Source organism: Berghia stephanieae, chromosome 7 (assembly GCF_034508935.2).
Source record: "Berghia stephanieae isolate SIO BIC M18660-M18661 chromosome 7, UCSD_Bste_1.3, whole genome shotgun sequence".
NCBI lineage: Eukaryota > Metazoa > Mollusca > Gastropoda > Nudibranchia > Aeolidiidae > Berghia > Berghia stephanieae.
In genome coordinates this window covers 36,113,529-36,126,028 of record NC_088366.1, presented here as the reverse complement: position 1 = coordinate 36,126,028, position 12,500 = coordinate 36,113,529, and the positions used below count along the sequence as shown (strand labels likewise).

The window sequence follows — 12,500 nt, the reverse complement described above, 5'->3', positions numbered from 1 at the left end:
ACTACTACTACTACTACTACTACTACTACTACTACTACTACTACTACAACAACTACTACAACAACTACTACCACCACTACTACTACTACTACTACTACCACCCTACTACTTCTACAACCACTATACCATGCACCACAACCACACCACAACTGCCAAAACTACAGCTATCAATGACAATGTTGGACATTTCCAAAAACCTGTTAAACAAATAAGATTACAAATTTACGCTCAAAATCCTTCTCCAACTTACAAGAGACATATTCCCATCCCTGCATTGATTTGAGCACCTCATTACAGACGGCAGAGCTACTGATGTTGTTGAAAATTGTGTTGGCTTCTTTAAACACTTGACTGCATTGTTCTAGACAACGCTGCCACTCATAACTATAGCGGTCATTTCCCTGAAAAGTCACATACAAAAAAAAAAAGTTGCGATTTTCTTATTGTCAAAAAAATATATATCAGAAAAAAAAAGAAAAAAAAAAAGAGTGACAGAAATATGACAAGGCCTATGTTAAAAGGAATATTTTTCTGCCCATCATATCTCCTCCTCCTCAGCCCCATCCTTGGACATATATAAGTGCAGCTCTGAGCGATGCATAGTTGAGTCCTTGGAAAAGACTCTTTACTCACATTCTCTCATCATACTCAGATGTAAAATGAGTACCTAGTGTAAACATTTCAAAGGTAGAGATTCTCCACAAGAATGACAATGACACACATACCAACGACCTCAGTCCATTTCTCTGTGATTAGAACTTTTTACAGTCTCCAGCCCCCCCCCCCCCCCCCTACTTTTTTTTTTCCCTGGCACCCCATTCCCTCAATACCGGCAAAGTGCTCTCAAGAGGACAACAATCACTTTTTACTATTCATTTCCAGGGTGTCCAGCAAAATTTCAGAGTCATATTTACGACCTTGAAACAAAATTTACGACCTGGGAAATTAAAATATTTTCTAATGAAATCAATAGTTTATGCTCATATTATATTTACCTAAGCATCAACTGTCTCTAAAAACCCATTTCCAATAACTATAATATCATTCTTTCACGAGTTATTATGTGCTTATGTGGTGTGTGTGTGTGTAATAATGAGCGGGGAGTGAACCCGGGCTATGAGAGGTAGACACCACTGGGAAGTGAATGCAGGATCATGTGATATGGACACCATTGTTCCTGATATTTGAAGTTTTATCCATGGAATGTCCCTGAAATTTGAGATTGAGGATAGGCATGCCTGCAACAGCTTTGTTGGGGGAGAATTTTTTAAAATCTTGTAAGCTTTTTGTAATGATCATTTCTTCAGTTAATCTCTCTAATCATTTCTCAGTCCCACTACACCTTTCTCTTTATGAACATATTTTCGTTTTTTATGAAAATCAATCGCAATTATATTTTGCAAATTTTTTGGGGTTTTTTTGCTTGCAAAATTTGGGAATTTGGTTGCAAAACTGTGGATTTTATATATCCTTACAATCCTTACCTGAGCCACGTCATCAATATTATACTTATCAGCCAGTTTGGGCATGGACGCAAGCAATTCCTGCGGCTGAATAGGGTGAGGGTTGGAAGGTGGTGGTAAGTGTTGTTGATGTTGCTGTTGTTGTTGGACTCCTGAAAAAAGTGTTAAAATTGAATGAGCAAAATGAAGAAGTAAAAATACCAATTCAAAATATGGTTTAGAGAGATGGCTTATTGAGAGAAAGTACACTAGGAAAGGCAGGTAGCAGGACTGTAATAGATATAAAGCCTTGCATCTCCTTGTGCCATGCTGAGACCACCCTTTTTTGTTCACTACATTAAAATGCATTTAAAAGTGGTGGGTTCTTCTGTGTCTTCATGTCTTAGCACTCTAGGCTGGGCCATAAGGCCTTGTTAATATCATTGCCTTGTCATGTAATATAACACAGGTAACCAGGTTTTCACTCCACTTTCCTTTATATTTAACTTAGGCAACCTTATTCCTTCTGGGAATACTATGGTGACAATACTCGATAAAATTTCCCTGTGGAGGCTGTATTTTATTTTTTTAACATTCTTTACTGAAAGTTTATCCAAACTTGATGTCACCACTGACATAAGGAGGATTTGCTGGCATAAGAGCTCAGCCAAGAACCACAAATTACTTTTTAAAAGCATATTCAATTCAAAATGTTAATAAAAATATTACCTTCCTTCCCTGCTTCATCTGTGAACTCTGTTGGAGACTCGGTTGTTTTGAAATCTAAACTGTCAAGAGATTTAGATTCAGCACTGGCCATTCCCCCACTGTTGCCAGCAGCCATATCCATACTGGACATGGAATGATTGTCACTACCGCCACCACCAACACCACTAGTACCATCAAACGTTTGGCTGGTCGACGGCAATTCCAAACTGTTGACAGACCCACTGTCCTCTTTACTATCTTTTACTTTGTAGGAGAAAATTAAAAAATAAATGATATATAAATCTATTGGGAAATGAATTTTTAAAAAAAATGATAGGTGATGAGAGAAAAAAAAAGACAAATCAATATGCTTGGTGGAAATGTGGCCATGAATAGCAGACATATGATTGATGGAAATATGGCCATGAATAGGAGACATATGATTGTAGGGAAATGACCATGAATAGGAGACAAATAATTGGTAGTGAAATGATCATGAAGAAAAGACATATGATTGGTAGGTAAATGGCCGTGAATAACAGACATATGCTTGGTGGGGATATGGCCATGAATAAAAGACATATGTTGGTGGGGATATGGCCATGAATATAAAGATATGTGGTGGAGATGTGGCCATGAATGAAACACATATGATTGGTGGGGATATGGTCATGAATAGGAGACATATGACTGGTGGGGATATGGCCATGAAGAAAAGACATATGATTGGTGGGGATATGGCCATGAATATGAGACATGATTGGCAGTAAAATGGCTGTGAATAAGACATATAATTTGTAGGGAAATGGCTGTGAATAAGAGACAAATGATTGGCAGGGAAATGGCTGTGAATAAGAGACAAATGATTGGCAAGGAAATGGCTGTGAATAAGAGACAAATGATTGGCAAGGAAATGGCTGTGAATAAGAGACAAATGATTGGCAGGGAAATGGCTGTGAATAAGAGACAAATGATTGGCAGGGAAATGGCTGTGAATAAGAGACAAATGATTGGCAGGGAAATGGCTGTGAATAAGAGACAAATGATTGGCAGGGAAATAGTCGTGAACTTAAATCCAAATTTATTTAATTGTTTTTATCATTGGATGAGTTGGCATCTGCTTATAAAAATAATTAAAATTTAAAAAAAAAGAACTGATACAAAAAGGCTGGACATCTCTAGCTCTGACCTTTAACTTTAAAAAACAACAAACTCAGTTAAGTAATGGTAAAAATTATAACATCAGTGTCAGGTCAATATAAGAATTTATGTTTTTTTGAGGAAAAGAATTGAGTTGTTACATGCCCTCGCAAATGTTACACATTGAATTAAATCCAAACTAATCTAATTGTTACAAATCAAAATGGTGATTGGATTGTATTGGATAAGTTGGCCTGGGTTAAAAAACCCCAAAAAGACCATTAACTGATACAAAATGGCTGGGTTTATGGTCTTCTCTAGCTCTGACTCTTTAACAACAAAGCTAATTCTTTTGATTTTGCAAAACCCAAAGAGCACAGAACTGGCAGAGATCTGAAAATCCTTTCACATATTTTACTTACTGACTTATTCAGGGTGGCCAACTTTTCAGAAACTGAACTAGGGAAAATTTTTGGTTACCGCACAATAATGTTAAGAGTGAAGTAATACACAGCCTAATACTAATTTAATACTTTACAAAGAATGAAAATGAAAACAGACATTAAGTTGACATACCTGTAAACCTTGGAAGTGAAAGGGGTAACTTTTGACATATGTATCCTCTATCCAAGCTTAGGAGGTGCATTATGCCCTCTATTGAATTTGGTGCAGAAGTCACAGCCTCTATTCTATTAATAAATATGACTTGACAATTTAAAACTAAAAAACTACACACACATTGAGACCACAGCATCACTACAATACTTCTATGTACATGATAACAGGCTTTGTTTACTGCTATTATTTGCCTTCTGAATGCAAGCTATCCATGGTGGATCTCTTGCATTTTTGCAAGAACTTGTCAGTCAATTGGACAGGTGGCATGCTTGATGAGGAGACCCTAACTTTATTAACTAAAAGACTGTTTAGAGTGGCATTGCTCAACTGAGATCTGCTTTCAGTTCTATTCTTCCTAACCAAACTAAATATCCTCTCTGATGCTGCATTACTGTGAGGAATTGAAAGAACACTCAGGGCTAGCTGTCCCAGGTTCTGGTAAGGCCTACTTCCATCTAGTGGACATATGTAGTGATGGAGCTGGTGCCATTGTCTATCACATCTTGGCTCATTCAGCACTGAAGCATTAAGTGGAGCTGATTGGAAGTTTGTAAACTCAGAGTGCAGTTCAGTACATCCAAAGAGCATTTGAGAGAGGCAGGCATTTTCTTGTAAAAGTAGAGTACATCCGAGAAGGAATGCTCTGCCCTCTTATGGATATCCACAAATTTGGCATGGAAAAGGGTGTCTGTATTTAATGGAAAATTATTCCAAAACACTAAGCAAGGATCGTCAACGAAGTTAAATATGAAGGCAAATGTGCAAAGGCGGCAATGTAATGTCAACAAGAACAAAGAAGAATCAACACACCACTTTCGGGAGATAAAAACGAGCAACTCAAATTTGAACACCAAGTATGTCAGTATCGAAGGAAAAAGTCGAGTAGCTAGATTTAAAATTTGATTATTATAATAATAGAGTATAGGGCATAATCGATACCCAGAAGACGATCGACGCACACACGATTACTAGGCAAAGAGTACTAAAAAAAATTCGTACAGATTTTCATTCGCAATTCGTCTTTTTTTACGATGGTTTTTTTTCGGGAAAAAAACGCAGTTTCGTGACATCGGGAACGGTGGATCCATTTAGGGAATTTCCCGAAATAATCGGGAAGGTTGGCCACTCTGCTTATTTGGCAAGGCCTTTTGCTTTTTAATCATCAAATTGGGATGCCTAGGCTACCTCCTTAGTCAATTTATTCCACAGTCCATTGTCTTTTGCTGCGAATGCCAATGCCAAAAGATCTTTCTTTGATTTTAGTTCTTGGTGATTTAGGCGGTGGTTTAAGTCTCTATTTAGGACAGTGTGGATTAACTTTGGATGGGGGGATAAGTTTATCACAAAGTACTTTCCACCAGATCTGACCAATCCAGTAAACCCAATAATTACTAGATGGTTAGTCTATCAAAGGAGTTTACATGTCAAAATTAAATCATGAAAGCTGCTTACATTTGACAGCACTCTTGCCAAGAGCCCTGCTGTACATGGGACTGCTGGTTGTAGAGCCAAACAGGCTGTAGCTGGTGGTAGGAGGTTGCTGATGCATCAAGTCATCCAGGTCGTAGCCACGAGAAAAGGCATGGTCATCATCTCCATCTTCGTCATAATCCATTGGGGGTGGCATCATATCGTCATCAAAGTCAGAAGACACTTGACGTCCATTGCTGCGTCTGCTGGATTTCCTGGAGAACAGAGATAGTGTGAACAATTTTAGTAGTAAATCATACAGTATGAGTTTGAAAGTTTGAATGTTATTATCATAATGGAGATTATATTTTCTGCTTTTTATAGTCCTGGGGGCTACAGATAGCTTAGTTGGTAGAGCACTTGCTACAAAAGCAAACAAACCGGTTGCAATCCCGAGAGTTTTTAGTCAAGACTTTTAGACCCCCCTCCCCCTCCATCTCCTTGTCCAACCAGCAGCGATAGACTGGTGTCCCAACCAAAAGGTAGCATGAAATAACTATTGTCCATTTAACACTACAGAAAAAAACTTTTAGAAATAAAATTGAAAACAAATAAACTACAATGACAAAACTGAGTTAATCAAAAAAGTCATGTTTGAAGTGCAACAACCCTGTGTCTGAATTGGAACAACTGGGTGATTTGGTGGCAAACGTTTTCAAGATCTATTTTGATAAATAATAAAAAAAGGGACTTATATACTTCGTTTTTTTGGTTCCAGACAATATTTGACCGCACAAATCCTTTTTAATTGTACAGATTTGTATTGCAAATGTTGCTGTTTTATATTGCTATTTTGACTGTAAGATGGCTTGAATTTGTGAAAAAGCGATGGTCTCCCGAGCATGACAAGGATTTTAAGAAATGATTTATTTAATTAGATGAAATAAAAAACGACTAAAATTGGCTTAAATATATCATGCATTTATTTCTGGCTGTGTTAAATCAGAACCCAGCTCTATGTCATAATTCTTATTAAATCTATTAAAATAGACTGAATAACCATGTGTCGCTCAGAACCTTCTGGTCCAAGTGCGAGTATCATACCAAAAGACCACAAAGCATATAAAATTTTAAACATCATTTATTTTAATCATACCAAAACCCTCATCAGCTGTTGCTAAATTACACTCCTAACACAAGAAACAACATTTCATTTTACAACTATCATCACTGCACACAAACTTTCACCACCTTCACTACTTTTAATTCTTGTGAATGTACCACTCATTTTCCCTTTAAAAATATCAGGGTAAGCAAAAATACTCAACATTTCTTGGTCAAAAGACATCTGTTCAGATGGCTGATTAGCACTTTGGTTGAACAGAGAAATCAATACAACTGGATATAATCTTTTTTTTAAAAAAAAAAAAGTTCACTTGTTTTAACTTTATTCAGTCAAAATGGACATTTGGGATTTTACCTGGAATGTCCCGTGGAAAGCTTCCCAGCCCCACCAACAACAGTAGAGGATGATGGAGAAGACTGGGTGTTTGGAGGCAGCTGATACCCTGACATTGTTGCTGGATCATCCCGCACTTTAAACAAGCCCATGATTTCACTGGTGCCTAGGTTCTGTTTTTTGATGGTCACAAAATTTGTCCCATTAGAATCCGTTATGGCATCGCTTGATATCCCGGCATCATCACTTTGAAGTGATGTAGCTGCACTAAAGTTCGCCCAATCATCGCCCTCATTTTGACTCAAATCTGCAAAATCCATTGTTGTAACAGGCATTGGATTGGTTATTCCCAAATTACTATCAAAACTCTGATGGAAAGCAGAGGATTCTTTACTGCTATCACTATGATTTATGCCGCTAAACACTGTGGCCATTGATGCATTGGCTGACGATGTTGTTGTTAAAGCTGTATTAGAAAAGTCACCCCAATCTTCCTCGTCTTCTTTTTTTGACTTGACCATTGAAAATGTTGGCATTGATGAAGACTGACCTAAACTGGTAGCATTGCTTCCCTGAACTCCATAACCAACCCAGTTTGCTTCTGAAATATATATATATATATAAAAGTTTGATGAGGTCTATTTGAAGCAAGAAAAAAAAATAATAAAAAAATAAAAAGAAGCAAAACTGAATATCAAATTCACAATTGCATTGAATAAAAAGTGATCTCTGCATAAGTCTCATCTCAATTTGATTACCGCAATTCCCTGTTTGTTGGCTCTTCAGCTACAAAATTTGAAAAAAACTTCAAAGAGTTTAGAATAAAGTAGCGTATCCATTTCTCCATGTTGGTAATGATGAACAACGAAATGAAAAAAAAAAAACAAACATGAAAAACAAGGGGAAAAAATATCATCTCTAAAAGACAAAGAAATAACATTTGACAACAAACCTCTTAGTTAAGGACCCCCATCAGGACAAGAGAACAAAGTCAGAGAGCAATATGGAAAGGAAAACCAGATAAAGGGGCAGGGAAGACACGACACCTACCACAGTTCAGAAGACCCCACCCATTTTGTTTTTTAAGAATAAAAAATATACATAAGTGCCAAAAATTTAGAGTTTTCCCTCTATTTTTATATGATTTATTTATGAGCGAATGCTTTTTTCAATGAATATGAATTATACAGCTGTCAAAAATAAAGCTGATAGCAGAAAAAAAGTAATGAAGAAACCAAAACTTTGAACAAGAAAAGAAACTTATAGGAAGCATCATAAGATACAAAGCACAGCTTTAAAAATGGAACACTCTTTTACCTATACCAGAGTCAGTGATCTGGCTGTGATTAAAAAATGACTTGTCATTGTCACGTTGTTGCTTGTTGTCATCAATCACCTTGATGTCACTACCGGAGGGTGAAATGGTGGACAGGTCAAACATAGACGTTGGTGTCAGAGTGGGGTCACCACTCTTGTTGTTCCCCCACGATCTGGTTGAGTAACCTGAATCTGAGTTCACCATGATGCCTGCAATGAAAAAAAAAGTTGGTTTTAAATCTATGGTCCTTCTCAATTTTTTTCAGGGAAAAATGTGAGCCACAATTCCTGAATAGGAAATAATAGAGTAAGAGGATAAAAAATGCTTTCGAAAACTTGCATCTTAAAAAAGACATGAATGAATCACAGATTTCATTTAAGCTTGGTAACCATAATTACACAAGTGTAAGCAATTTAAACACTTAAAGAACTAAAAATTTAGATGTCCAAATCAAACAAGTATGATGAAAAAATAATACCCAACGTCAATATTTCACTTTTTATTAGTGATTCTATATCACCACGTGCCTGGCTCTGTAGTGTTCTTTCTTAAAGATGAACAAATAATGAAAATAACTTAAATACCCCTCTATCTTAATAGTTTCATAATGAAAACAAAGTATGCCCCAAGCGCTTTTAAACGACTAGAAGCTATTGAAATGAGTGATATTATTTCCTGAAACTCGTTTAAAGGTGTTTTCAGTCAGAGGGGAAAAAAGCATGTAATGTTGAAAATTAAATATTTTATCTAAACCAACATCCAATAATTTATTTATTTTTTTGTTTTTTTTTGTTTGTTGCTTTAGGTCTCTTCCAACACAATTGAGGTTATATGAGAGACCGCTGAAACAAAAAAACAAGCAATCTAACAAAAATAGTACAAATGTCAATCAAAAGCATAACCTAAAGATATCATAAGCTAAATTATAAATAACCAAGAACAAACAGGCAGAGGATTTACAGGAAAAAAATATCCCCTGTCAAAAATACAATCACAAACCAAAGAAGCAGGATAGGCTAGTAAAGAGAAGAAGAAACGACATCACTATCGGATCGTACACCCATGCGAACATCATAGGTATAATTTATTTATCCACATTTACTTTCTCTTATTATTTATATATCACATGGTTTGACTATACATTATGAGTGAAATACTTTTAAAGTTTGTCAACACTTGTTGGAAATTAGATACCAGGTTTAAGCAGTCATTTTTTTTTCTGTATAACATAGGAGAGAAGACAAACATTAGGACATGGAATAAATGACTTACCTGTATCTTCATCCAATGGTGTTGGTGTTAATGTGGATCCAGTTTGAAATAGTTTGATTATTCCTTCTTTTGTATTAGATGTTTGTTCTTGTTGAGGCCCTATAATCCCTGAGTTTGATGATAAAGTGTCAGGGGTAGAGTGAAAATGGTTGTCATTCTGATTACCAGCTTCTTCCACTTCACCACTTCCAAAGCAAGGAGTTGGTGGCGCTTCAGAGAAATTTGCCCATTCTTCATCCTCCTCTACTTCTTGGCTGTTGCTGGCATCATTTTCAGATCCAGGTTGACGATGAGTTTCTGTTTCATCAAACACAGATGATTGCATCAGATCCATCTCTTGTGTCAGGTCTCTGAGAGCACCGTACTTGTCATCTGAGCACTGTGAATGACTTGCACTTGCAGCTGCTACTGCTGTTGTTGTAGTTGATGTTGATGATGAAGAGGCTGACTTGAAATCTGCGAAGTCTCCAAAATCTCCGTCTTCGTCATTGACAATGTGATCAACGGGAGCAGCATTGGAAGATGATGACATTGTCATTGAAAATGTATTTTGGGTAAGTGATTTAAGTGGTGGAGGGATTTGAACACTTTTTAGTTTGGTTGGACTTTCCATTCCTTTCAGGTTCTTGTCACCTGTGGTAAAAAAAACAAATACACCACCACCATCAAATACATGACACATTCCCCTGAATGATATCATGCAACCAGATTATCTATAAATTACTGCACATTTAGACCACAGCATTGAACAAATGGATGTTTATAATTTTCAAAAACTCATTTCATCATTTTATACAAATCATGTATCGTGAAAACATTACCAGAAAGATAACATTCTCGAGCACTACAGAAATAGTAAGCCTTAATGTTTTTTAAACATTAAATCTGAACTGACCTGCATCAAAGTGATGAGACTTTGTTTCTCATAATGAAACAACAATACAATATTTTGTCATTTAACTTTGAAGTCTTAATATTTTGGTTCTTTCTTTCTTTTTTTTCTTCTTCAGGCAGCACATCTGCTTATGATACGCTTTGTTGAACAACACACTTCAAAGTTTCAAGGTCTTGAAACGAATAGTTGTCCTAGTATCTTAGCAAGATTGGAACTCATGGACTTTTAGCTTAATACCGCCAGTAGGAATACTTGAGAAGAAATGTTAATTCACAACAGTCAAACCAAGGAAAAGTAAAAAAAAAACATTAATTAAAAACTATTATTTTTTTTATATATACATACACACACAAAATGACATTTATCTCTTTACCAGTGGGTGACTGTTGTGTAAGATCTCTATGACCAGGTCCCGGTTTAATTTGTGTGTTATTTTGGTGAACTGAAGGGAATGGACAGTGAAGAGGACTTCCATCAGGAGCTTCTCTCTTATTGTGATTGAATTCTTCCACATAGTGTTCAAAGTTGTGTATGTCATCTATTTCAGATTGCTCCGAAGTAGAAACCTGGCTAAAACTGTCCCGACCATCAGTGAAATCGTCATCTTCAAAACTGGGCGAGGTATGACCTAAATGGATAATTTTTTAAAATAATGTGTCCGTTATAAAGATCTCTCTAATGCTGTAGTGATTAACTTCATGAATTTCAAGTAAATGATAGATTGCAATTCAATTCTAAGTAAGATATCAAAGAAGAGGGAGGAGGAGGGGGGCATGTCATCAAATTCTTACTCAACTCTCAATAAATATTGAAATAAGAGAAATCAGTCCTTGAGAAACCTAAAATGTATGCATTTTGATAGTAATATGCTATGTGACTGACAATTGCAATATACAAATTGACTTAAAACATGGAATTTATTAACACTTAAGTCCATCTAAACAAACATTGGCTTTTGTGAAAGATAAGCAAAAGTGAGCATTGTCAGGAAAAAAAAACCTCACATTTTATTGGTCATTGCATTTTATCTTTAGGTAAGACATTTTGGATACATTACCTCAATCAAATATATAGTAAAGGAGTACTAAGCAATAAATAGCAAAGATATTGAAAGAATGTCTCTAAAGGGGTAACAAATAGTAGAAAACTATTTAAATTCGGTAACATGTGGCCTGCTAGAAGGATTAACGCGCCATTGTGAGATGCACTGAGCATTGGTAAAAACTGGGAATGTGCTGCATTATACTTATTGATTTCTTAATTATCTCTCAGACAGTATAATTCAGAAAAACCTCAATGTGTTTAAACCTTAATTCTTTTCATATGGTTTAATGAAAAAAGAAAAATCTATTAAATTTAATCTGAAATGGTAAAAACGTTGCATTTTCTATCCGGATCCAGTTGAAAAGCAGCAAAAGCAAAACAGGAGTCAATATTGAAATGAATAACGGATGAATTGCTAAATAATGCTCACACTAATAAATTCACAGCAATTTATATAAGATGAAAACTACAACAGATAAATAAGCTCTTAATTTAAACAGACAATTTGTTTGCAGATTAAAAAAAACAAAACAAAGAAACAAATATTCAGTTAGTAATCAATTATTTTTTTTGTTAGTAAAGATGTTAAAACATTCATTGGTGGTCCAGGCAACCACACATGGATTGAAAAACTTTTTAACTGGTGACAATTAATATGCAATGTAGTTGCCAACATAGCAACAAGGGTAAACAAAAAGTCTTCTTGTGTGTTTTGAAAATGGACAAATTGTTTTTTAAACGACATTATAACTTATAAATATAAATTAAATCGGCATATATTAGCAACATTTTATGCCCACAGAAAATGAAGCGGAACTTTGAAGGTACATATATAGAATGTTAGATATAAAAATTTCTGCTATGAATACATAATGACAAATAAAATGTGTATGAGGAAACATTAAATTAAATGATCAACACAAAGTCAAAACCAATAAAATTTTTCACTTTTCAAAATTAAAACCATCATAAATCAACATGATATGAATGGAATGATGCATTAATAATATGTTTTAAAAGAGGTGCCAATAAGGAATCATGCGTCACTGGGTGCAGTAGAAATTGTTACTGGCTCCTATGTCCACCCACCACAGTACTTGGGTCTATTAGATCTGTTAGAAAGTATTTTGCAAAAGTCAATCATTCGATTCAAAAGGTAGCAAGCAAGTGTTAATGTTTATTTAACACTAAAAA

General features: G+C 35.5%; 1 protein-coding gene across 3 annotated transcripts in view; it reads right to left on the bottom strand.

The window, feature by feature from the left end:
* Positions 1-12,500, bottom strand: part of LOC144977173 (uncharacterized) — a 44,977-nt gene that overhangs the window by 6,634 nt on the left and 25,843 nt on the right. For 2 of the 3 annotated variants that reach the window (XM_078922053.1, XM_078922054.1), the window contains 8 exons: positions 10,636-10,890; positions 9,368-10,000; positions 8,095-8,304; positions 6,799-7,378; positions 5,361-5,593; positions 2,172-2,414; positions 1,485-1,615; positions 251-401 (listed from right to left, as the gene is read on the bottom strand). In XM_078922053.1, coding sequence (XP_078778179.1) covers positions 251-401; positions 1,485-1,615; positions 2,172-2,414; positions 5,361-5,593; positions 6,799-7,378; positions 8,095-8,304; positions 9,368-10,000; positions 10,636-10,890 — 2,436 coding nt within the window. The remainder of the gene's footprint in view (positions 1-250; positions 402-1,484; positions 1,616-2,171; positions 2,415-5,360; positions 5,594-6,798; positions 7,379-8,094; positions 8,305-9,367; positions 10,001-10,635; positions 10,891-12,500) is intronic. The other variant, XM_078922055.1, reaches the window with a different exon arrangement.